Genomic DNA, 27,878 nt, shown 5'->3' with positions numbered 1-27,878 from the left:
CCTCTACCGACGTGCTGAGGTGCCCCCCCCCCCCCCCTCCTTTAATGATTAGAACGATCAAAGCTATGCTCATTCCACGCTCACATTTCCTCCCTCCTAACAGCAAGTGGGAAACCCCCGTCGGCCCACACACACACACATACACACACCTCTGTATCAGCTAGCAGTGAAGGCTTCAGGCATGCTCCAGAGGGCAGGGAGATACGCGACTAAATGCTGCTTAGAAACTTTCTATTAACTGCAAATCCAATTTCATGACGTTGCAGTGTGTTTTGAGGCCATGTCCTGTATGTGGCACGGGACTCATTTAAAGGTGAATCACGTTGCTTCACAACATTTCCACTCAGTTTTGAATTTGAATGGCTCCCTCCATGTCGTTGACTCAGAGACATGTTTTGACTACGAAACATGTTGCCTTCACACTTCAAAAGATGTCGTATATTTTGACTAGTGTTTAGACGCTTATGAACCTCCTGTTTTTGTCAGCGTGTCAGTGCTGGCTGGCAGAGCTGTATAGTGAGAAAGGGGGGTTTGCTCTGGGGTTGGGGCCCAGCAGCAGTGGGCATCCAGCTTGTAATTCTTCGCTCTGTGATCAAAGACCCGGTTCTCAGCCAACTACCCATTCGCCTTTCCCCTTCTTTCCCCTTTCCTCCTCTCTCCTCGCTGCTCCAATGAGAGAGCCCAGAGCAACCAAGCGTGAGTTTTAACTCTGTGGTGGTGTTGCTTATTATCCCTGAGTCTAGCAGATCTTACTTGTCCCGCCAACGACTGGTGCTGACTGTTCAAACCCAACCTTCTCCCCTCATGGTCAAGCTCCATGCTCTAGCTGCACCCAGACTTAAACAATCTTTTTCAGTCTAGAAACCCAGGCGGTGCTGCTGCCTCTTGCCTCGCCTGTGTTCGGTCTCTTGAACGGTCTTGAACTCCGTACATGATCCAATCTATCACGCCCTTGACTAAACCTCTCTTAACACCCATAACTTTCAGTTTAGTTAACATATTTCATGCTCCCCTTCCTCCTTTTCTCATATCCATCTGTATTCATGCGCTTGACTGCAGAATCTTATATATGAACCAATTCTTTCTTCCCTGTTTGCTTCAACTTTCTTTTGATCTCAATAGCTGTCCGCTGCTCCTTCTATTCTAATTCACACTTCAATTGCTCAAACGTGTCACTCACTCGCCGGCGCTATGCATATTTGTTCATCTCGTGGACCTGCTGTAATATTCTCAAGGTTACTCTTAATGTTACCCTACCGCAAATCTGGGTGCTTTAATCTAACACAAATATAGCCCGGAACACCAAGCAGTCTGATGAAAAATGCATAATATAGGGCCAGGGCATGGCAGGGAGGCTAGGAATCAATGGTCCACTTTGGCCCATAAAAAAAAACCTGAGACAGTTGGTGGTCCACTAAACGAAGGCAGCCTGCGGGTGTGAGCACTGGGCCAAGCCAGAATGATTGCTATAAAACTGGCCAAGCCTGCTGGGAGCACTGGTGCCTCTTGTCCTTTCCATCACATGACCTTCTGGCCCTGATGCTCTTTTCTGTCCTTCTGTTTTCCTGCTCTCTATTCCCACCCCCTCTATTCTTCATTATTTTATTACATTTTGTCTGTAAAGTTGGTCACGTGCGCCCAGATTTATACACAATGGGCAGTGAAGTTAATTCTTTCATTCTGTTTAATCCCACTCCCATTAATGTTGCCTTTGATAATAAATGATTGACTTTAATGTGAACAGCCTTTTGATGACAGGCTAAGAAAGAAACATGGTATTGACGAATTGAACATTATGTAGCAGAGATGCAAGCAATGTTGAAATGGTGAATTGTATGGATTGAATGAATGAGAATTATTGTTTTATTTTCTTTGACATCATTTGTTTAATGCTTAATTCAGTTCTGGTGCAAAATGAAAAGTTAGTTCATTTTTTATTGCCTTCCAAAACGACACAGATCAGAAAACTAACTTGCAGTGAAACATTGTTTGTCTGTGGCTTCCAGAACAACATGCTCATTACAAATGAGCATTTACAGATTTGCCGCCTTTATCGTTATGGTATGGTATTGTATGCTGACCGTTAGGAGACAGGAGGCAAGCATACTTTGCTGTGCTGTCAGATGTAGATATTTTGTATGCCCAATCAATCTCCTCCCTCAGGGGTTTTTGTAGAGCTACAACATCATGCTACTTCCATCTTTTCTTCTGCGAGGACATTCATTGAGTTTGACAGTGCCACATCTTCAGAAATATTGGATAGATTGACATGAACTACCCTACAGACGTTCATGATCCCCATAGGATGAATCCTAAAGACTTTGGTTTCCCCCTGACTTTTCCTGTAGTGCCACCTTGAGGTTAACAATCTTGGTTTTGTTTGAAATGGCTCGACAGCAGTTGAATGGTATGGTATGAATGGGAAGTTGCATTGTTACATATATACAGTTTCCACTATGACTTTGGTGCTCCCCTGACTTTTCATCTAGCGTCACCAGCAAGTTGACAATTTTAGTGAAATGTCTCAAAAGTAGGAATTCCATGAAGTTTGGAACAGACAGTTATGCTCCCCACATGATGATATGTGATAACTTTGGGGATCCCCTGACATTTCATCTAATACTATCATCAGGTCAGAATTTCAATTTGTCCAATACTATGGTTTATAACCCACTACCTGCAAAACTAATGGCATTCCCAGCAGCCTCGGCTATACTCTGCTGCATGTTGCTCAATGCACCTCTATGCCTAAATAAAGCCTCACAGTGGACAGTCTGATTCTGACATGCCGGCCCCGGTGTATCTGCTCTCTCTAATCAACCATCGTTTAAACTCAATTGACGATAATTCCATCATTTAGAGTGACATCCAAGATTGTACAAGCAACAGTTTAGTTTATATTTTGTGCCTAAAGAGAGGGACACAATATGAGGGATGAAACCTTGATGAGTGCTCACAGTTAACCAATGTCTACTAATTACGTATAAGTGAGAGAAGATTGCCCATTGCTCAGCTGGACTTGACCTTGTTATTTAGAAATGCCACTGCCTGTTGTTTGGAGACCAGATGTGATGATGGACTTCTGCTGCCTTGAGAGCCAGTTCACCACAGAGAGTAAACCCAGCCTCTTCCAACTTTATGTTTGGGCTCATTAGGATCTTTATCCGTCAGAAACGACTCTAGTTAAATGACTGTGCAATGTCCTGTATATGTTTTACTATTAAACGTAAATCATTTAATTAATAAATTATTATTTATCTCATTGTGGTATAATGAGGGTCCATTATTACCTCTACTGGGTGTGTTTTAATGAATGTTCCATTCACATGCACAGCAGTGTAAGCCACCAGCTATTTACATTTACTCAAACAGCCCAGGGATTGATCTTACTCTTTGATAGTCACATGCCCTTGTTTTTCCATTACAATAATGTTATGCTAATACTATATTTGTCATACTTATTATCACCCTTGTGTTTTGCAATTTGCTGTGTAACCCATTCCAATCTGTACATCATTTTGTCAAGCTTAATTAAGGAAGTAATTGTTGATGCTTCAGGCATTTCTCACTCAAATTGTTATTGGCCCCTGCATCCAAAATCCCAAATCAATATCTGTTCCCCATTTGATTCTCATTCCATTCCTAGAATTTATAGATTGACAGTCTCACACACACACACACACACACACACACACACACACACACACACACACACACACACACACACACACACACACACACACACACACTACCCTTTCTATCTCCCGCTGATTCGATTGTTGATGCCTATCTGATGTCCCTGCAGCGCCACCGGGCCAGACATCAGCTTTGCTAACTAATGTTAGTGGAACAAGGCATTGGTCACATAATTGAATGATTATTCAATTAATGCATTTGGAGGAGCATGAAGGAGACTCTGGGTGAGCATGAGTATGGGAAAGATTCTGCAAGAATGTGTAACTATGTTTGTTCGTATACATTTGTTTTAATATAATTGGTCAAATATGCAAATGTGTGTGTGTGTGTGTGTGTGTGTGTGTGTGTGTGTGTGTGTGTGTGTGTGTGTGTGTGTGTGTGTGAGTGGTGTTGTTGTTGTTGTTGTTTGGATGTGTTTTGCTCTGAATATTCACCACTAAAGTCAACTTTGTAATGGTCCAGCAGAAGCATTTGCTGAAATCATTAACGCATCGTCCCCTGATGTGTCCTCCCTTCTGTTTCCCCCTTCTCTATTGCTTTCTCCCTCACACACTCACTGACAAAGATGTCCTTCACATTGATACGCTGGTTATTAAATGTAAGATGAATGTCAAGAGACTAGCACCAGAGAGTGAGCCTGTCTTTTAGGGGCCTTGGCATTTTGCATCTACCTCGATGGCACTCTGACTTGACAAGGACATGTCATCCTAAAGCTGTCATGAGTTGCGTTATTGCTCTCTCACCCTCATTTCACACTTGTGTTAGATATATTAGCTAATCTCTCGCTGACTGTGGACTCCACTACTTTTGTTGTTACAGTATATTTACATTCAGTAATACTTTACAGCTTGCACGTAATGCTCTGTAACATAGGATTCTATTCAAATTATTTTGTACTCTTATATCCTGTCTCTTTCGATTACAAAATCTCTCCTGATTCTCTCTTCTTTATTCTCATACCTTCTTCGTCTCTCGTTTTCCTCACTTTTCCTCGCCACCGGCTTCCTTACTCATACTGCTTCCCTACTGCTTTGTAAGTGTTGTTTTCTCTCTCCACACCCACACAAACACACACTCGCATAGACTCCCTTTGTGTTTCTCCTGATACACATTGCCTTAACTCTTGCTTCATCTCTGGGTAAATCTCCCTCTCTCTATCTTTCTCTCAATGCCACCACTAACCCTCAGGCAAAGTCATCCCAGGTTGCTACACCCCGCCCCCCCCCCCCTCCCCAATCAGATCGTCTCACTACCTCAGAGTCATTTTCCAAATTTGGCCACTAATTGGGTTTCTCCTGCGATTAAGTCAATAACAACCTTCATATTAGACTTTAATGTCCCCTAATGAGTCCATTTGTTGGCCAGCGGCTAATTAGGTCTGAGCTGTTTATAGATAGCCTAAACTAATTGATGGGCATTACGGAAACACTGTGTGTCAATCAGTAATACAGTTGAGCTCATTTCTGCTTTTAGCTTGCAGCCCAGAGCCCCACCAAAAACAGATTATACCGTTCTGGTTCATGGATCAGGCTGTATAATTTGTCAAACAGCTCGGCATTAACATTAATGATAACTCCAGGGGAGCAGAATGAGATCTATTTAACATTGACTGACAAATCTTCTTCCTCCTCAAAGAGCATTTAGTTTTATTAGTGTTGATTGTATTCAGGATTTGCGTTGTGGAAACTTGTGTCTGCTTTTGTTAGCTCATTACAATATTCATATTATCCAACTGCAGATGCTTCAAGAGTGTTTACGCAGTGCACATGCACAACCATTGAACATCAGGACTCATCATAACATATTGAAATACATAAGGCCCCTACAGGCAACAATGGAGGAATATGAGGACAACAGGCCCTTGCAGAAGCTATCAAGCTGGAATCTTTGACAAAGTTTTAACCGACCCGACTGACATGCCAAGACCCCCTCCTGGAGTTTGAGTCTGCACAAGGCTTTGACTTGATAAGACAGTGTATGGATGAATATAAAGTGAGCAGGAGTAGTCCGATATTGGGACTCATCCCAATCATATGCCTCGAGGTTAGCATGCTATCAAAAGGAGGGGTTTGTTTGAAGCGAGGTTGTCTGTTTGCGCACAGCTGCGGTTCTATGATAAAGAGAGAGGTTTGATAGGTGAAGTCTCCTGCCCTTCCATCCCTCTCTCTCTCCCTCTAATTCAATACAACTTAAATCGGCGTGAAAATACCATTATAAAGCCTTCCTCTCTACCTTGCTCTGTAAATGTGCAGTATCTGCATCAGTGCCTGGACAGTGCTCTATATAAGTTGTTAAATATTAAATGTTTTACTGTGTGGAAATCACTAGAGCTTGAGTTTGTATAGGAACAGCAGATACAATTTTGAGAGAAGAAGTCTCTTCATGTGCGTCTATTTCTCACTTGTTGTGCCAGCGTCAGCAATTCTTTCATGCTTTGATTTTCTACAAGTATTCGCTTCTTTTAACTTTCATCAAGGTAACCATCTGTTTAAACATCGCTCCTAATAGTTTTCCCCTGTGCCATCTGTTGCCTCCATATCTAGCTTTGTACCGTTTCAAAATATTTTCATCCCTATTGAAAACACCTCAGCAATATCAGGCCAGTTGCTGATTTTGTTTGGTGTGCCGCATCCAAGTGAACCGTAACTATTTCTGTAATATGTAAATATTTATCCAGGAGAGGGACTGAATAGTGATGGAGAAATTTAAAATGAAAATGACAGTGACTTTGCCCCATCCTGTCGTTGCTAAGATTGAATATCAAAAGTTATGAATACAGAGAAACACAGAGAGGGAGGGCTCTTTTAATCCGTACTACCCAGGTGTAAATAAAGTGGACAGGAAATATATCCAATCATCCAATCATGTTTATTGTTGAGCCAAAAACAGCCGATGGCCTGACAATTAACAAGTCAGGCTGTCTTTTCACAAATCTATTTCAGCTTGAATTTTCAGAGTTAAATTTCCCTTTTTTCGCAGCATTCATCAAAAGGAGACTTCAAATGAAAAATGATGTAAGCTGCTACATTATTTATTTTTTAAAAGTTGACTGTTAGGTTTGGCTGCCCCAGCAAATAAAACTTTTAATGTTGGAGGATAAAGCTTATTTCACAGCTTGCTTCAGTTTACCTGTAAATGAAGCTAACATAGTTTACATTAGCCTGGCCTTCTGTGTGTGTTTGAATTAATCTGATGTTTGTAGATGAAGCACTTTGGATGTTTGTGACGCTGTTGGATGGTTTCAGAGATAAAGTGAGCTGGATTTGCAGAGGAAGTGGCTTTCGAATTTTAAGAGCCACACACTAAAAACAGTAAGTAGGCCTACTCTAATATACATAGGCTCTTAATGTCCAATGGTTGGATAATTAATGGTGGCTTAATGTTGTTTTTAAAGAAATGCAAAGAGGAAAGCTCCAGATTGAAGGTGACGATTGAGGAGGATCTACAGAAACTACCTGGGAGGTTGAACTGAAAGCAAAAAAGTCCCCGCACCCAGTTGTGACTTGTCCTTTGGACTTTTATTGATTTAACATTAATGTCTATCTTCTACTTTACTACTAAACACCTGCGTCTTTGCTGGCTTCCACCTCTGCTCTTGTGAAGCAAGATATGGCGTGTTGTGTGCTCTAGACACATAATGAGAGACTATAAGGCCTACACAACAGATGAGGTGCTGTATGTGTAAAATGTCAGAGCACATATATTTAGTGTCCCATAATCACATAGGTTTGCATAGTATCTCTTGAGCAAAGTGTTTGTGTTATACAGTATTCTAATTACTTTACCCTTGTAGGCCTACTTCATTATAATAGGCCTATAAGAGCCATGGAGCGGGATGGTTTTCATAATAGGCTATCCTCATAATGAGATTTACAATTAGTCTCATATTATATGCTACATTATGTTAATGCTGTTATCAGTTGCCTCTTTGGTTGTCTTTCACGTTTCCTATTAGAGTGTTTTAGTTTTTGAAACAAAACAAAAAAAAGATAAAACGAGAGTTTTATCAGGTAGTTCTTGGGAAATTACTTTGTAAATGGTTCTCTCCCAGGCCTTCTACATAGTCCTATCTTTTTCCTATTAACGAAAAAAACTAACTGTTACCCTCATTTTGTAGATGGAGGTTCTGTCCTCGCTAACTGTCACCGATTTCATGTGTGTGTCGTCTCTGCTGAATATCTGTAGGTGATATAACATCACTGCTGTAAACTAAATTCGCTGTGACCGGATTAACGGTGCATTCAAACATGGTTTTGCCAGTGGGGACCGTTAATGGTCCATAGCCCGCAGTTTGGGAACCGCTGTCCCGGACTGGCCGACCTCTGCTCTCCGGCTCTCTGTCTCCGACTCCGCCTCTCTCAGCACCAACACACGAGCGACCGACTCCCCAGTCTGCCTGCCGCCACCCGAAGCCCCCTCCAGCTCAACCCTGTATGCCTTCCCACTCCCCATACCGGACTCCATACTTTTGTCCCGACGCGAACTCTCACGCCAAATGTACTCCTACTAGTTTTATCGGAAGAAAACGAAAGAGTGAAAAAGTAGGCTGCAATAGGCAGTAGTAGTAGAGCTTTGTCGGATAAGTTTTTCTTCTTTGCCCACAGTTTTCGGCCCCGCGGCGGGGCAGGACAACAAGGGCAGGCCGGGGGGGAAAGGAGACCGTATGATGTGGATCTGGTACCTTCTGCTTGGTTCGGGGTCAGGCTCAAGAACTGTTGGTAAGTTTTTAAAACCACACGGAAACTAATGTTGTTGTCACGGCGCCGACACGCTTACGGGTGGGCTAGAGGAAAAGGGGGGGGGGGGGGGGGGGCAATGTACAATCTTTTGAAGTGTTCGCTGGTACAGCTATAACGTTACATTTCGGAAGTTTTCTTTACTTCGACGAGTTGTCTATGCAGAAACGTATTGGAGCAACTTCTATGAAAAAAGGTTATCCGACTTTTCCATCGACTGAACGAGTGTTTTTGTCTGTAAATTGGGAGTTGAAGCAGCCGTGGCAGCAGTTTCAAAGTTTCCGTGCACGTCGAATGGGTGCATGTCCCCTTCACGTCTGAGTGAGAATATTTTTGCTACAGACACCCTCCATGGCATATCCATGTACTGTATGTTTTACTGAGATAGGGTTATAGTCTCCTCTGGGTTAGGTTATGACCGAGAAGTTGTTGACAGGACAGTGTTGACAAGTCAATCTGTCCAGCCCCGCCATGGCAGCTGGGGCCCGGTGGAGGACACAGGAGTTTATTCAAAGGACAGCTCGTGTGCACGTTACTCCTTTAACCATGCAGATTTTCTGCTGGTATTTGAATCAGTGACATATCCTCTGCTTATTTCAGTGTGCTAAAACATTTCCCCCTTAAAATAACTATGTACACATGCATATTTAGAGATGACACTTTTATGTCCACATAATTTAGCTATAGTCACATCTTTAGTATATTGAGTGCATCCTCATGAGCTCAACTGGTATTGCAGGTGCATTGCTGGGCATATAGCTAAAAAAGCTCTAAAATGCTCCTGGTACTGCAGGGCATTTCTGAAACATTTGGCATGTCACAGTAGGAAAGGCACAGATGTAAGCACCACCAAATAATGATGGCTGAATTTCATTTAGTCTAGCTACTTTTGTTTCAGGGTCCTTATAGTGTGCATGCTGGTGGCTCACTGTCACAATGTCATATTACTGGGATACTTGAATAGACAGAATTATTATTAGTAACACCTCTGCTCTGCTATGACAAGTTATGCTATGAAAAAAGCCTATTGCTACAATTGTAGTTTTAGGATATGCCTTACACCAGGGGTCGGGAACCTTTTTGGCTGGGAGAGCCATAAAAGCCAAATATTTTTTTTATGTATTTCCTTGAGAGCCATATAAATTTGAATGCAACTTTACGTGTGCATTTTTTAATATAACACGTCTCCGAGTACTAATAGAGGTATCAGTGTTTCATTGAACACGTGCTCTTTTATTAAATAAACTAAACGCTTACGTTATTTATCTCATATATGTGCACGTTTCAGTGTTTACTGCACGGGTGTCAAACTCAAGGCAATTATAACCGACCAGCGAAAAAATATCATATGTCTGTCATAACTGGCCCGCCGGTTTTGGTAATTAAATCAATGCATGGCACAACCACGGGGAAAGACATTTGAGGAAGAATCTAAATGTGTAAATGAAATGAAAGTTTTTGGAAAGCAAAGGGAAACACACCACAGATCTCTGGGACGATGTGAGCTGGACTGTTTGTGCGACATAACGAAGCATCTCACTGTTAAACCTGCAGCTTCAGGGCCGTGTGATCACGGACATGTGTGATGCCGAGCTGCCTGTGGGAGACTCTGATGCAGAAGGAAACTTTGGTCACTACGTGTTTCCAAACACTGACAAACATCTCCACCGCTGTGTTCCCGACAGCATTCTGCTGATCAACTGAGCGACTTTAACGACTTTGCAGCTCAGAAATGAAAACTGAACTGCTCAGCAATCCGTCTGCAGTTGACTAAAATATGTTCCATATCTTTTTGCACTTTATGTGTATCCTGTAAAATAAATGTGGACCGTGTTTGGCCCTCGACGTAGTCCCAGTTTTTAATGTTGGCCCTCTCTGTGAATGAGTTTGACCCCCCCGGTCTACTGCTTGCTTTGCGCAGTTTCTCCTCTGCTCGGTTTCGCGACGGGCGGGGCTCCGCCCCCTACACCCCTACACCCACACCTACACACACACTTATACACGCACACACACACATGCGCTGTGCAGTCTGAGACAGAGCGGAGGAAAGGAGAGGGGAGAACTAAAAACAAATCTGCTGCTAAATGTTTTACTTTAAAATGACACAATATAATTGTTTATAACTTGTTAATCATGTTAAAAAATGTCAGCTCAAAATTGTCTGCGAGCCATATCGCGTCATCGAAAGAGCCATATATGGCTCGCGAGCCATAGGTTCCCGACCCCTGCCTTACACTGTGTGTAAACAAACAGAAAACCTCAGAAATGTATGTCAATTTATCAATTTAACACTTATTGAACACAAGTAGTACACACCTAGTTAGTGTGTACCTTCTTCCACATGGCAAGCATGTGCATATAAATATGTTTTTGTCAGTGCAAGTGAAGTGTAAATATAATTATATTAGGTGTGGAACAGAGATTTTGTGTTTACTGCCAAACCCCACCCTAATGTGCTCTATTGGAGCAAAGGAGCATGTGCACATAATTGATGTCAGAAATGTTCTCCCAGAATATTACTGTCGTTTGTTTTCTTCAGTATTGCCTATGTGTTGTCAGCTCTGAATAAACAAAGTGTACCTCAGCCTTTTATTAGCTCATAGCCTGACCAGGGTAATGATAATAATATCACCTAGTGTGTGTGTGTTGTTGCCCAGCCAGTTGTCCTTTGATAGGTCATTGCTATTATTGTTAATATTCTAGCTTACATATTAACCAGTAATATTAGGTCTCAGTTGGGTGCACAGTATTTTGCATTTGATTAGACATTCAGCCCAGACATTAATACATGTCTAATACATTTCAAAATCCTATTTGGGTCTTGGTTGCAATACCTATTTATTATAATGATAATCACAATATTGACATTAGAAGATATGGCAACCGAAAAAGTGTGCACTGAATCTAATCTAAATATTATGCTACCTACACATAATTGCAGTTGTGACTGATCTGAAATGTTGCAGGTATGTGAGTGCAGTTAATTTCCTGCACACACTTCACCGTGCAATAACTTAGTTTCTGAATGATCAACAAATGCTACAAAAGTGTGTGTGTGTGTGTGTGTGTGTGGAACCTACAAATCCCGACACAGTAAACATTATTTTGCATGCTGTGAACAATGGACAGTCTTACATTCAACAACAGAATCATTCATTGTAATACATTTCCAGACTCTGCTGAGTCCAAAATTACTGCAGTCCACAATTTGGATTATAAAACCTGTTAAAGGTTCAATGTGTAAGACATGCCAGAATTTAAACTGTCGACAGCCCCACGAAACGGCGTTGTTTCAGTTAGCAGTCAGCTCGAGTTCAGCCACAGCACTGGGTCTTGTTCTGGCTGAGCTCAAGTCTCTTCGGCCGTTGACTGAGGCTCCATCTGAAGAAGGCAGCTGCCGAGTTCCGGCTCGGCCGACCTCTCTCCTCAACTGGCGGGCTGCTCTCCTGGATGCGCCGCCACTGGGAAGATGAGACTAATATGCGCCGTTTTTTAGTTTCTGCCACTTTAGATTTAGTCCAATAAACAAACTAACATAACATTACACGGACTACAGCCCCAGTTAACATTAGGTTACCTGTAAGCACAGAAGGTTCAGCCCCATGTGAAGATTATAAAACAGCAGTGTTTCTTTGACTCAGTATTCTTGCCCACTGACTGACAGGAGTAAATGCAATAAACAATATAAATAATAAATTAGAATACAATAAATATGAGATTGTATGGACCCAGTTCAGAGGTGAAATGCTGCCCCCTATTTCATTGGAGCAGGTGCCTCAGAATTACACATTGAACGTTTAATGGAGCCTTCCTGATTAGAATAATTAGCTCATACTTTACATACTTAACTTACAGAATACAGGATCATGTATCAGCTGGCCCAAGCCAATTTCAAGACTAAAAAGACATTCACAGTCTGTACCACATTTTTTAAATTTGCCAGAACAATCTGGGTAAGATGCAAAGCTTCAGAAAGTTCCCCATTTTTAATCTTAGCAAGTGTCGCTCCTAGTTTCTATTCTTTTAAAACGTTATATCTGTTTGATTTGGTGGATACTTTCTTATTTGTAGGCTAGTTCTTTCATGAGTTTGGACTCAAAACAAATGATAAGTGCTCAAAACCTGTGGTCCAGTGTCGGTACAGGATCTGTCCCGTGAGATCAAATCTAGTAAAGGCCACTCTTTGTATTCCCTTTCAGAGGATTCTAACAGACTTTGCTTTCCGCTAGACTGGACTCCTAGCTTTGTAGTCTTGCATTCGCCCTCAAAGCTGCAAGAGATAAATCAGTGCTAATATATAATATGAGATTTATACACGACCCACTGACGATGGAATGTTGCAATGCAGTTACAAACAAGGCAAGTTAATGGTATTATGGTGCGCAGCCTGAAATTATATTTAAGCTGTTCAGCTGTTCTGCTAGGCCATGCACCAGGGGAAATATTGATACAAATGCATTTAGGTACAACGTCGGAAAGATGAATTAGCTTTGCATCAGTTATTTCCCCCTACACCTGGGGATGATTATTGCTTGTTAAGGAGTATCATTGTGATATATATGGCAACCTTATAAATGTTTGATTACATTGCTCAAACACCAGGCTGCCAGGGTCCAATAACCTTTAATTCAGAGGTCCTTTACATATATGTGTGTGCTGTTCAAATATTACTGTACATAGACAGAATTTTCAAATCCTTGCTTGCTGCAATTTCAGTTTCAAGCACTAATATCATACTTTATGTTTAAGTTTAAATGTTCTTGTCTGTCTCTGTGTTTGTATGTGTGCATATGAGTGTGATCATTTCTCTTTGATTCATATACGGCTCTGCATAAGCTTGAGCTTGTTTCCATGTGTTTAAGCTTTAAATTACTTTTACATTTGTGTTAACATCCGCTCAAAACTGGTATTGTCTCCCATTCATCTTGAATAAGTAATCGCAAAGAGCTCTGAAAGCCCATGTCTTGCTTCCATGAGGAAGTTTGTAAGAAACCTTGATGCTTTACATGTTGCTGTTATGCTCACCAAGTGGAACAATTCAGGGGTTAGTTCACCCGCTTGTCTCGCCCACCACAACTGTACAGTACAATCTGCAAGACGACGATCAAAGTTTTTATCTGACTTACTTTGTTTTCCCAGTGTCTTGTATGTAAAGAGACCATACCGTGCACACTCTCTTGTCTCCTAAATGGCTCAGTTAGCCAACTGACATTGCCACTCTTAAGTATCTCCTCAATCAACATAAAAGTGCGCTACATTACCTGCTCTGTGTTACCATTACCAGGCCACACACACGGGCCAGGTGGTCGCACATTTTCATTCATAATCAAAGACAGCAAATTCGGGTCATTTCTCCCACTAAATGGGGAGACAGAATCCCATTGTCTCCTGGTTATTATGCTTTGTGTTTCTGCACTGTGGCTTCCCAGAGACAGACCAGTTGGCTCACAAAGCCCTGTGTCTGTGCTTATCTTTGCGTGTCTTTGGAACACGAAAGAGAGTGAGAAAGAGATGTTGTGTTTCTGCCCTGGCTGAAATGGTTGATATGCTTCCAGCCATAGTCGCACAGAGAAGGCCAGGGATTAAGGAGGTCCAGCGTGTCTTTAGTTCCCATAGCTGTTAAACAAAGCCACATGACTGGAGTCACATTTCAGACTATGGTAACAGAGCAACTTTAACTACTATAAACTCATATTGTGTGGTTTCTATTTCATTATGTATTAGTCAAATGTAACAACACATTTGCTTTTGACAGTGTAGGATTTTTTTTTACTATTAGGTGTAGGCCTTGTATTGTATTTCTTTGAGCATCTCTGTTCTATAAATCATGAAGCTAAATGTTTTATGAACCCTGGGATATATGGATCAAAGGAGACAGAGAGAAACAGAGAGGAGTAAAATGTACTGGAAAAAGTTAGAAGACAGCTCATTACATATTGACTTTGGATTGATTTTAACTAATTTGCCATGCAGTGATGCACAAGCTTTGTTAATCCCAGATGGTTGCCTTGTATTGATCCACCAAATCCTTGGATTCAGAGATCAAATCTCAGTCTTCGAATAATCTTCTTATTTACTGAAAAGCCATTACATTTTTGCATTTTGTCTCCTTATGAATATTTGACACTCTTACTTTTCACCACATATAGTGTTTACTCAGTACTTTGCGGAGTACATATATAGATACACTATCTATAGTTATTCCCAGTGGAGGTAACCATGAGGACAGTCTGTGCTAGACATTGATTTGAACTGTCTACAATGCCCGTGGGTAACTTAAGATGTGCTGAGACATTTGTTTTCAAGTTAAGCAGAGTAGCAGAGAATGTTTATTGGAGCATTTTTAAGATTGCTGCAGTCTCTCATTGTATTTTTACAACACATGAAGATGTGCACATACCCACACTGCACGTTTCCTCATATGAACTCCAGACACTGTTCAGTTCCGCAAATTCTCTGGCGTTTCCCTTTCACACATTTACCACAAATCAGGAGATTGTCCGTGTCAGACGCGTCCTCACTTACTGGAAATTCTTATTTCCCAAATCTCGCCGTTTCTCTATGCGGTTTGACATTTTCATCTTCGTGTAAATTATCCTTCTTCTTCTTCACACAGATAATAATAATAATAATAATAATAATAATAATAATAATAATAATAAGCTTTATTTGTATAGCACCTTTCATACAAGCATTACAGCCCAAAGTGCTTCACAGCAAAAACATAACAATTAGTACAAGATTAGACAGAATAAGAGCATTTACAGTACAATAATCACAGTGTTGATGTAAATGAGTCTGAAGTACCATTATAAAAATAGCAGAATTAAAATAGTATAAAATAGCAGATAAAGCAGATGTTTGTTTTCTTCCGGTTTCATGCCAGCCCCGATAAAAACAACATCAACATGCCCACTCGCTCACCATTAATGCTACATACATTGGTACAGACTTTGCACTAGGGAGCTGGCAGGGTAAAGTCCGTTGAATGTTTGGTCTGAATGATATGGACATTTGCGTTCTCACATACAGCTCCTCTGGGTAATGTCTAGATCATTTCAGGATAGGAGTGAATGTATGAAAAGGGCTATATGAGAGCCAGAGCGCCTGAGAGAGGACAGGAGATTTACCTATCACTGTCAAGTTTTACTGTGGACTGTAAAGCAGAAAAATTGAAAACTCTCTTCAGTTTTACTGGAGAAGAGATGGAACTTAAAAACCCCATTCTTTTTTTTAGAAATCCCACCCCTCTGCCCATCTTATCAATTGCACCAGCTTCTCTCTCCGTAACTGCTATCCCTTTGTTTTACAGTTTAGAATAATCGACACCCTGTACATGCCAAGATAGTGGCGCTGCGGCATCATCCCATTCTGTCTCTGTTTAGGCAGCAAACTCACCAGAAACAGCAAGACATGATCGGGCCCAGCAGAAGAAAAAGTTCATTTGAACTGTGACTAAAAGAGATTTGAAAATTGAAGTTGGGTAACCAATCGCATCTCACATTATTTGTGTATTTAATGTAATTAATGATGAAATAAGACAGTTTCAGATGCACCTTATGTGTCATTTGTGATATTTCAACAACAATGGAGGCACGCAGTACACAAGTGAAGGATTTGGGTTGTATCAGCAGCCAAGCATGGCCACATTTAGTGTGTCCCTGTATGTTCTACGTTATTGTGTACATTGTAACACCACACTCTTGCTACAATGTGAGTTAAATAACAATAACACACTTTATGTACCGTCACGTACTTTAAATACTGAACAGTTATATAAGCTGCGTCCCAACTCAGGAGCTGTATCCACAGAAAGATAGTTCATGGTGAACGTTATTGTTGCTTGCCACGCCCATACTGTTTCTAGATGTTGTTTAGTTTAAAAGAGTAACCAGCCAGTTCTGACAAGTGCAGAGGATGTTCTGCCAGTAACATGTTTATTCTATCGCTATGGACACAGAAGCTTTTATTTGTGCGCCGTGATGGCAGTTAAGCTTATGCTCAGGTTCTGCCTATAAAATATCGAGGCAATTAGACACTTAACTGTTCATTATGTTGTTGCATTTTATAGGAAAAATCTATCAAATGTTGTTATGCAGGTCCTAGCGCTAGACTCTCTTAGTGGACTGTAATTACACAGTCTTGCTTGCTTGACGCTGAATAATTGAAACTAAAGCAGCAGTCAAGCAGAGTCCGAGCAGTCAGCTGGCTGGATTTGTGTGCATTATTTTGAGCCTTTAGAAATGTTTGACCTTGCAGTTGTTGATATGTAGAGATGTATTCAGTCTAGAAATGCCGACTTTGGAGAATCTGAACCTTACATTGGGACACAGCTATAGAGTTATGGATTGTTTTGTTTAAAGCTTACACAGCACATTTGCTCATTTTTGTCCTGTCCGGTCACCTTGGTTTCCCCAATTCTATCTTCATCCACGGTGCCCCCTCTGAGAGGAGAACGACCCGCTCTATGTGTCCCCTGTGTTGCCTTGCCTGCTGTCAGACAGTGAACGGACCCTGGCAGGCTGACAACTGGCTCCCCTGCTGTCCCCTGTGATCAGCAGTCATTTGCTGTACTGTGTCTCACAGCCACTGTGGCAGCCAGTGTGGACACTGACAGGCTATTTTGGACTGAAATTTCAGCATCACGCTGTCAAACCAAACAAACATTACCTTAAAGGTCAACAAAATCCCAAAGAAAACATCAGAACACATTATGGCCACTGATCCTTTGTGTGTTTGTCGACCCAGGTGAAAAGATACACGGTGCGGGTGTGTTTTCACATATTTGGATCTTCATGTGACTTTGAATTGGTTTGATACACTGGGATGACGATGGATGAGAATGCAAAATAAAGGATCTCTCATTAAACGACTGTTTTTCCTTTAGAAGGATCTCTAATGTTTGGCGAGTGTTTAAAAGGAGATGATGTCCCGAACATTCTATATATTTACAGAACATTGATGTGTACTTTTTAGTGTGTTTATTTTCATTACTGCCCAATGCTTTATCATCTGATAGAGAGATTGTTCACATCAGCTGCCAAATGTCTGCGTTGATGATTATGCGGCACTAATGTTTGGTGTGGATGCACCTTTAGCCTCATGCATAATTCTTTTGTAATTGTGATACAGCTCTGCCAGTTTCATCATTCCAGTGAGTGGCCCAACTCCATCCACCAGCTTTGAATGCTGTAATTAGATGCATTTTTCCGAACATCTAATCCTAGGTAAAATGTTTTGATTGCAATCACACATACATTTGTTTTCCCTGTTTCTCTCTTTTGCGTGCCAAGTGTGATTACGTAAGCATTCAGTGTCTTGTGATAAATATGCAAATTGTCTTAATAGCATTGTAGGCGTTGCTGCTAATGCATTTATCTGCAGGATTAGATTAATCTTTGGGATTACAGAGACCTTTTGTGGAACTCTTTTTCTCTTTCTATTACACAACACAGTGATTTAGGATTGCTTAATAGGTCAGGGGTACACTCTAAGTCCAAGACTCACGCACAAGAAATGTTGGCTCATGAAACAAGCCATTTGCCGAATTGGAACTCACAATTATAATTGAGGTGCCGTAGAGTGTGAAATTTCAGTGATATGCAGACTGCACTGAATTTTCTTTCCCCCCTCCAAATATAATATAGCTGTATGTCTTATTGATAGTAATCTGACATATAATTTTCCAGGTTTTAGTGTTAAGATTGCGTGCCATAGTTGTGCCAGGGAGATCTTTGCATGCCACGATGTGTCTTATTTCAGAATCTTAATTCTGAGAACACATGTATTTGGCCAGGCATGACGGAGCAGTAGCAAAAGACAGATAAACCCTCAGTTATTATGATATCCACTCCTATCCATGGGGAAAAGTGCAAGGGGTTGATGTGACCCACCCTTCTCTTCAAACCACATTGACATTTGGTTGACAGTGCCAATAGTATTCTCTTCACCTATTATTGCGTGCGCACTCACACGGAAACACATCTGATTTAGCAACCTCTCAGGTGAAATTCCAATCTAGTGATGTAAAAGCTATTATGCACTTGAAGCTACTCCTCCAGGCGAGTGCATACAGGAACAAATAAGATCAATCTCAATTCGGCTGACTTGAAATAATTGCCTATTTGTCACAATTAATTTCAGTGCTTTGACTCAAGACCCCTTGATATTGATATTGAATTTACCATTATTACATACGGGAAAACCTGCTCATTAAATGGAGCTGAATCCAAAGAATTAGTCTCTGTGTTAAATGGATGATAAAAGGGTCAAGGCAAGCAGGGAGGATTTGAAGTCTGTTTGAAGGAGGAGAGGTGAAGTGATGCAGAAGCAGGAAGTTAATGTGTGAAAGGAGACATGACTCCACCTCTGTCATGCCACAAACATGGCTTAACCCCTTGAGCTGTCAGCCCCTTGCTTAAATTGTGCACTCTCTTTGATTCCTCATGCATTTTCTCTTTCTTCTCTAGTAGAGCCAGTGTATGTGTGTGTGTTTGTGTATGTATAAGGTGCTGTGTGTATGCACAATATATACAAAGGGTAATCCTCTCTTGGACAGCGACCAGGGGAGGCGAGGCGCTCATCTTCACAGGAACTAATCACCTGATCCCGCCTGCTGTTTACAGAGGCAGTCTCGCCAGCCAAAATCAAATGCAAAACCCATGTTAATTGCCTAAATGCCGTTTCCCTGTCAACCATGTCTTGGCAGAAGCCCTAGGCGACAAAATTCATTCTTTACACTTGTTCAATGAATACCAAGACGGAAGAGGGCTCCTGCCCCTCAGGAATGGAAAGCAGAGACCCATTTTTACCCTCTGATATTTTCAACAGGGGGGAGCAGAAGAGAGATATGGGAAGGCAAATGAAAGTGGTAGTGGAGTGGGGAAGAGGGCGGGAAGTTCAGGCCTGGTTTAGGTCATTATTGGGCCAGAGCCATTAGTCTTGCCAGGGTCTACTGTGTCAGAGATGGTAATTGAGTCCATCTCTGTGCAGCCTTCTCTAATGAGAAGCTGCAGGCCTTAGATTTGATTAATTTCTTCAATGCCCAGGACGATATGTCAGCCCGGCCGTCCTGCGCCTAATGACTCCAGATACTTAATGAAGGATTGGTGGGTTTTTCAAGAGTCTGATGGAGATTTGTATTAATGTACTTCAAAAGTTAATGCACTCTGGAGACTTGTGTAATGACAATCCAAGGCGTTTCATGTCCTGACAGTGTGCTCTGCTGCAGATAATAAGAGGTGTGTATTGTAAAGTATATATTTGTAATTACGCATGTATTTCATAAGTATATTTAATTGACTCCTGACCTGTTCCTAGTCTTCCACTAGTCTTTGTAATAAATAATCTCCTCATGTAGATTTGGAACTAGGAAAACAATATAATCTTCATCCAAATCAAAGCAAACTATTGAAACGGGTAAAATAAATAAATAATAATAATATATTGAGCAAAGTTATCATCTTAATTTTCATGGGTTTTAATTAGAGGGAATTAAACTAAATGAAATAGTTAAAGAGCATATATTTTTATGTCCACATACACTGACAATGACATGTCCATGACTCCATCAGTACAACATCAAACAGGCGATGTGATCTTTCTGATGCAGCTACATTTCCCAGGTGACATTTCCAAAATGATAAACGTGCGTTCGCTGGAAAGACATTTCACAAAAAAATGTTGCCTCAGTAGTCACATGCTTTTGTAGACTCCTTGACCTGCTCGCGTTGTCTACGTAGCTCCAGATAAAGTTATAAAGGTTTTCTACAGAAACCAGTCAAGCTGGTAAACGTCACATTTCACCCTCATGTGATTCTCATCTCCACCGTGTCCGCCATGGGTCAGGAGCTCATCTGTCCTGAAGGAACAGCACAGCAGCTGATTATGATGGATTATGATAGATTTCTCCTTGACTGACCTCTGCAGCCAGCCACACATTATTCATTGCACGAGCACACACACACACACACACACACACACACACACACACACACACACACACACACACACACACGCTCATAATTTTATGGGAGAAGTGTAAACACGCAACATAACTGTTGATACACTAAAGGGTGCACACTTGAGCAGATACTTGGGAGGGGGAAGAAGGTACATTCATCATAGGACAGACATACAGTCACACATGAACGCACATACACACTGTAAGTTAAGTCTGCATTCACACACATTACCACATAAGACCATGTGCAGCTTTAACTGACCATCTTGCAGGTGAGCTCCGATCAGCACCAGTCAGAGTCTGGAACCAAACCCAATTAACTCACGACAAACTCGCATGAAAGTAAATAAAACCACCGAGAAAGAAAGAAAGAAATGAAACTTCTAAAACCAAGCCCAAAGAGTGGGAGCTGCTTTCAGAGGGAGGCCATTTGTTTTCATTTGATTTGGTGTCTTTTCCGGTGCTGTGCAGAGCACTTTGAGCAGTGTGTCTCTGACAGGCCAGCCGCCTCCGCCCCCACCAACGACCACCACCACTCCTCGTTCCATTTCCAAAGACAGCACTGGTGTGGCTGCAGTGAAGAGAAATGAGCTTTGGCGCTAATTGCTAGTGCAGACTGATGCACGTTCAGTCACCTGGTCAACAAGCCGCTAAAGCGCCGCTCTTTGCATTCACTCCTGCTTACAAATGGAGCAAGGGCCATGAGAAAATATAGCAAGTGGAACAATGTCATAGTAAATGATGATATTGACCCAGCAGATGCGTAGAGGTGTCATGGCGCTGCAGCTCTGACCGTGAGTCTGCATGTATTATATAGCATCAGGAGCACTGACATGTTATGAAATGAGAAGGAAATGGTTGACATTCATAACCCTATGAGCGCATGAAGCTTTATCTCAATACAGGGTGAGAGCACTTTTTAGCCATTACCATGACAACATCAAGGTCTGGGGCTCTGTGTGAGAGTGAGTTTAACAGAATTATGGGTCTGAGTAATGCAGCTAAATTCTCAGAGGAGAAGTGGAGCTAGATGAAGCAGGCGCACCAGCGTAGATGAATTAAGTGGCAACCAGGAAACACAACAGGGGGTTGTCGACACCGACATTGCGTCAACATGAATCAAGATGAACAAATACTGTGCGCGGTCAACTCATGATCACACAGAATAACACACAAACATCTCCCACGCATGCACTTTCTATCACTCAGTGGAGAGACAAAAGCTTTACAGAGAGTGTAAGAACATGACATCCCTATGATGTGAACTAATTACCCCAACTGTAATTACCAGTTGGGAAAAAGTAGGTCATCTAGTACTCTCGTGACCTTTCTCATCACTGTTCATGTATTTTCCTGCCACGTAGCTACTATGTCTAAGTTGGCCTTTTACAGACAGCACATAGACTGAAATCTTATTGCAATGACCTTTAGTTACACCATCAGCTGCCACGATGGGAACTATTCACACACCTGCTACCTTTTGAACTAAGGCCCTCCATTTGACTTATTACCATTTTGACTCATTTCCATTTGGTTGAGAAGATATTATATTATACAGAGAAAACGAGAGAGGAGACCGACATAGAGAAAGAGAGAGAGAGCACAGGAAACGGCCACTGGCACCCTTTTCCCTCATCTGCATTCTGTTGAAATAAACATTTCCAACGTATTGCCCCCTATCATCCCCCTTTACCCCTTCTCCTTAATGTACTGCTCTAACTAAAATCCCGTTATGTCTTCTCCCACTCACCTTGTGCTCCCTTTCTGTTCCTCTCACGCTCTCTTTGTCCCAGTTTTTATGGCAGATATAGTTCATTCACACTCATTTTCAACCCCTGCAGTGACTCCATGGCCTGGCTACACAATTAGAAGCTCATTACTTGCTAATACACAGACTAGAAGACTTTTTTGGTGAGTGCTCCCTGCTTCCATCATTGTATCTCTCTCTCCCCAGGCACTTTTTAAGTAAAAGGGTGCAACTTCTCTTTCTCCTCCTTCTTGCTCCTCTTATCATACTCTCAGCTATAGTACATCTTCTCCACGATTAATAATCAGCCTGCGTGTTACTGACAAGAATTAATAGTTACATTTACATCTCTTAAGCATTGTTCCTATGAAATTTAATATACTCTCGACTCGTTTACCTATGGCATTTGAGTTTCTGCGTTTCATTTTATGGCAGATTTAGCATCTATAAAGCTAGTTACCTTCGCAAAGAAGGGTATGCTTTTGGCTCGGTTTGTCCTTCAGCATGATTACAGAAAAACTACAGGCCGGTTTTCATTAATCTTGGTGGAAGGGTGTGACTGGGCCAAGGAAGAATCCATTACATTTAGGAGCGGATCCGAATCAGATAGGCTAATACAACAATGATGTTTCACTATCGTTAACGTTGCAAGATAGGGCATTAGTGCTGCATTCACGTGGTGTCGGAATAATCAGAAAAAATATTCCCCGACAATCACGTGAACGCTCTTTCAAGTCGGAACAGCAACCTCGGAAATAGCTATCAACGTGTTGTTTAAACTGTTCTGAGCATACACACATTCACATATTCTTTGTAGCATCCATGTTGTTTCCACATTACTACTTAAAGCTAATGGACACACAGTAGTTGTAAGAACGACTTCCCAACACGTGAAATGGGACCTTTTGAAGAGCAAGTGAATGCACCATTGGCCTTGGCGGAGGTCTTTGCTCTCTGAGTGCCATAGTAGTTAAGCTTTATAACTGGGTTATACATTTTGTTTTACCTTATGTGAAGCAATGTCTTTACTAAGAATTTGATTGCAGACGTTTTCCTCCAGTTATGTTCAGAGCTCAATTGGACCATAAGCAAACAAAAGTGTCACAAGTGTAACATAAGGTCTGCACTCACAGCTTCCCTCTGTGACACTGTCTGCATCATTCCTCACTATCTGGCTGGCTCTACGGAAATGCCAGTTTGCCCAGTAAGGGCTCCCGTGGCGCGACTGTAGATGAAGGGTGTCTGCTATTTACCGGTGTGTTCTGCGACTGCATGATGAAAGAGACGCAGGGGAGTGTTGACATTCAGTTCTGTGCCGGTGATGGGCCAAATGTGGGGAATCAGAATTAATGGAATAGATGTGTTTGTTTGGGATAGATGAGGAATTCAAGCCAATTAGCAGATATTTGTGTCGCATGCCTTGTGTGTACCTTGTGCGTACATCTCTGAGCTCATACTATGAGTGCATTTGTATGTCTCATTTTATATGACTGTGCCAAATAAGACCGCTATTTGTCTAAATGTTGTGATAAGCTTTCCCACAAATCTCACATTTGTCATCGTTCTACTCCTCATCCTTCCTCCCCCTATCTCCATCAGCTTCTCCTCTATGTGAAGGTAATCCCAAGGTGATATTATAGGCTGGGATGCTGTTAAAAATGGCACTCTCATTTCTTAGATGATTAGATGGACAATTGCTTCTCTGAAACCCAAGTGGTTAAAAGAAAACTGCAACAAAAAAACTTTTCTGATAAAGTGCCCTATGTCGTTTTGTGTACCAAAACATAACCATGCTGAATGTTATGTAATCAATATTGAGCTCGCATTGTAGTGCACTTATGTTTTCATCTCCATTTTAATTTAACCAGAGTTGGACTCATAAGAAGCCTAAATAAACCAGTGCTTGGATTATAGCTCAGTGTGATCTGTGATCCCAGATTAAGGGTAGACCAGAGTGTGATTAATAGGGCATTGTTTAGTGGAGCCAAGCTAATTTGGCCAATCACCGTTCCAAAGATCTAAAGGCAGTATCAGGCAGTCATTGCAAGGTCTATTTCATAAAGGAGAGGCTGCAAAATTATATCATCATAACAAGACAGAGGCCAATGAAACAATCAGTGTTGTGCTCATTTTGCCAAACAGCCTGTTTGATTGCAAAGTATGCATTTTTATGTTTCCATTAACCTTTATGTGCCCATAAATAAGAACATATAAATATCCTCAGGGAATCAGTTGTATAGAATTACTTGAACAGACCTCTGTAATTTGTATATTACATTAATAATATATACAGCCACTATGTTCTGCAGCTCCATTCAGAGTTTATTTTCTCCACTGACCCTCCCATTACCCTTCATAAATTGACATTTCCCTTTGCCACAATCTTTACCTGAGATTGTACACATGCAAGCTTTATTAGGATTTGAATTTAATTTAAATGTTAAACTAAGAGATGAAATTGACATTGACACATTTTATGCACAATATGCACATCTATAAACGACTGCGTCTGCTTTTGTCACAGTTTCTCCAGTTTCTCCCTCTGATATTTGGTTTCTTCAAGCTGGTACTATCTCTCTCTCTCTCTCTCTCTCTCTCTCTCTCTCTCTCTCCTCACTCTGGTCCTATTTCAGCCGACAGATGCACTATCAATAATGCAGCCTCTTTAACAAGGCTGAGGCTTTTAAGAGGGTTTGTCTGTGTCCCTCCCTCCTAGATGCCAAGGAGTCGCTGGGTGGCCACATCCGAGTGGAAAAACTGAAACCAGAAATAAACTTGCTGTTAACAGCCTTTTAAAACTCATTTATATTGTTATCAAGGCTTTTTCTTCCGATCCTCACAAATGCTGGAAAGCACTTAATGCCGGTAGGTCAAGGGGTCACTATCTCGCTCGGGAAGAAAAGTACTGAGCACTGGCTCCATAGCTGTAGGCAAAAGTGAAATGGTAGCTGAAGTAAGAAAGAAAACACAACCAAAGTTCATATTTTACTTGACCAAATCTTGTTTGCATTTCTATGCAGACAACAGAAGGCTTGGAAGGCATTGAGAAACCCACACAGCCTCATACTGCACAGAAAACTATCTTCAGGCAAATCCATGTGGTGCAGCCTGCTTAATGTTGTGTGTAGCGTGCATGTGCACATATGTTTATGTGTGTGTTTGGATTAGTTACAAGGGGGTTTTGAGGAAATAAAGGCTGTTTGTTTTCTGAGTAATGCTCTCTGAAATCACAGTTATCCCTCAATATCTGTGATAATACCATAAGCCATAGGACGTTAGAAAACCTCCATTTATTCAGGCATGTTGACTGTAAACAGCACTGCGCTTGATGTAGATCCAATGCAGAAAAACAAAAATAACTATTGTATAATGTTTCCTCTGAGATCTTGAATGCATTTGGATGTTGCCATTTTATATTTTGTACTGTATATATGTGAGTTTATATAACATTTCTTGTATCGTCCTCTGCCTTTACTTGATGACAATACAAACCACAACTTAGAGTGAGATGTTTTGCTCCTCACTATGCTTGTATTCTGTCTTCTTTCCTTGAGGAATTAACTCTGACTTTCTGCTTTGAGAGCCGGTGTCCTTATTTCATGAAACAGCAAATGCTAAGTCCCGAAGACAAACAATTGCCTCGTTATCGTGCTGCATGGATGAAGATTAATCCTGCTTTAGCCTGTAGAGAGGACAAGCTTGTGGTCCATTGTTTGTTCCTCTCCAGATGCACGCAGAGGGATTGGGCTTATACCTGTGAGTGCTGACCAGTGCTGTGGCCGATCCTGTTGAGAATTAACCGCTCTGTCCTTGTGAGGTTGGTGCCAAAGACATTTTAGATTTTGTCTGACAGTGGGTGTTTTTTCTCGAGGTCCTTGAACTCTAATGTCTTTTCTCAGCGTGGTGAAGTCAACACAAGTCTCATTTTCCTCTTTTTAAAGTTTTGAACTTGGACTTAACATGGAGAAGGGACTAACTTATCTAAGATCGTGTCATTTTAATATATAAAAGAAAACACTCTGCACTCTAAATGACATTTTTGTTTAATAGGTTGTTTTTTTTACACTAAAACATGTTCAATAACCTACATGTACTCCTTTGCCTAATCAAAAATTCTAAAATGAGTGAAAATGCAAATATTGAAGTGCATCCAGGGACAGCGGCGCACCACATCACATCCAACAAAGCTGTGCCGCTGCTCCCATTATTCTCCCATCTGAACAGTAACTAAGTAACTAGCTAACAAGACTTGAAAGCTGAAGTTTAACTTCTAATTCTAAGCATGTGTGTCGCTCGTGGTCTGTGATTGTTAAACATTAAACTCAGCATGTATTCGGCACTCAGTATGTTGGCACACGTGTACTGAAATGTGTATGTCATTAGTTGTGCAGAAAAATGTGTGCGTGGCTCGGAAAGCTCAGCGCTGTTTTGTGATTATGAACATTTTAAGTGTCGTGTGAGAAGCACAGTATTGCTGAGTGAGTGGAGGAGGATTCGTAAAGATTATTTAGTTTTCTTACTCAGTATGCCTCTTATGCTCTGTCTCTATCTCTCTCTGGATATATATGCATGGTACCCCGAAAACATTTTTTATGAATAAAATATATGAATGTAACATTTGCATTTCATAGGAATGCTCTACTTGTATCAAACACATGAGATAAAATATTCAAACTGCTAAATAATGTTACTGTAAGCATCACCAGGTCCACCAGCAAAGTATGTGACACACACACACACACACACACACACACACACACACACACACACACACACACACACACACACACACACACACAGACAATTCTTTATAGACAGAAATGACCAGTGCTGTTTTATATTTTGATACACTGCATAAGTGCATTGAAAGGTATGTCCAGGTCTGTCTGCAGCCCTCTCCAGGATCGCAGTGACGACTACTGCAGTGTATGTGGAATTGGGTATCACAAACTAGAAGACAGAATGGGGGGAAATCGCACAATTAATAGAACATAATCGTTGCAAGTTTTCTTTATCAGCACTGTTACACTCTTATTGCATCAACACACCCATATTAAAACCAATATAAGCCTAAGTAAGCATAAGTAAATAAGTATAAGCCTTCGTTCTGTCTAGCTATAGCTGCACACAGTGTATCGAGTCGATCACATAGCATAGTTAACAGAGTAAAGCTGATTGTGAAAGACTGAGATAGAGCATGAATATATAATAAGATGGATCAAGCCCCTAAGAGCCTCACTGACGAGTCTTGAGCTCATTTTTGAGCATTGTCACCAAAATCAATATTGTTGGTTTAATCAAGAAGTTTTAGATATCTAATGGCGTTTGCCTTCACTCTGTGACCTGTATATCAAATCATAACTTATAAATCATAAACTAAATCTAAATCCTCATCAGATGAAGAGCACAATTAACTTGATCTTCACAGTTTTGGCCATCATTCCCACTATTCACGACCAATGTTAATACTGAGATCTTGTGCGGTCACGATTTTAAACAAGTCCACAGTTTAACAAAAAGTATACTAAAGCAACTCATTTGGAGGTGAAAGTTAGTTTACAGTTTGCTGTAAATGTTCTTTATGTGTTGGTGCTTTTAGTTTTCACCTCTTCTCACACCATTTCTCGTGTTGCTCGCCTTATTGATCTTCGTTGTAAAGCTGCAGCTACCAGTGCTGCTGTGTATCTTAGCTCTGTCAATGACACTGGCCAGTGAAATGTACAATGGAGGGTCAACG

The 27,878-nt window shown here is 41.2% G+C and overlaps 1 protein-coding gene across 1 annotated transcript in view; it reads left to right on the top strand.

The window, feature by feature from the left end:
- Nucleotides 1–8,087: 8,087 nt before the first annotated feature.
- The window catches only part of ldlrad3 (low density lipoprotein receptor class A domain containing 3), a 78,213-nt gene continuing 58,422 nt past the window's right edge, over nt 8,088–27,878 (top strand). Inside the window, exons 1-2 of the mRNA XM_029434652.1 lie at nt 8,088–8,193; nt 8,301–8,414. Coding sequence (XP_029290512.1) covers nt 8,130–8,193; nt 8,301–8,414 — 178 coding nt within the window. The 5' untranslated portion in view covers nt 8,088–8,129. The remainder of the gene's footprint in view (nt 8,194–8,300; nt 8,415–27,878) is intronic.

Source organism: Cottoperca gobio, chromosome 6 (genome assembly GCF_900634415.1).
Source record: "Cottoperca gobio chromosome 6, fCotGob3.1, whole genome shotgun sequence".
NCBI lineage: Eukaryota > Metazoa > Chordata > Actinopteri > Perciformes > Bovichtidae > Cottoperca > Cottoperca gobio.
This window is presented reverse-complemented; position numbering and strand designations above follow the sequence as displayed.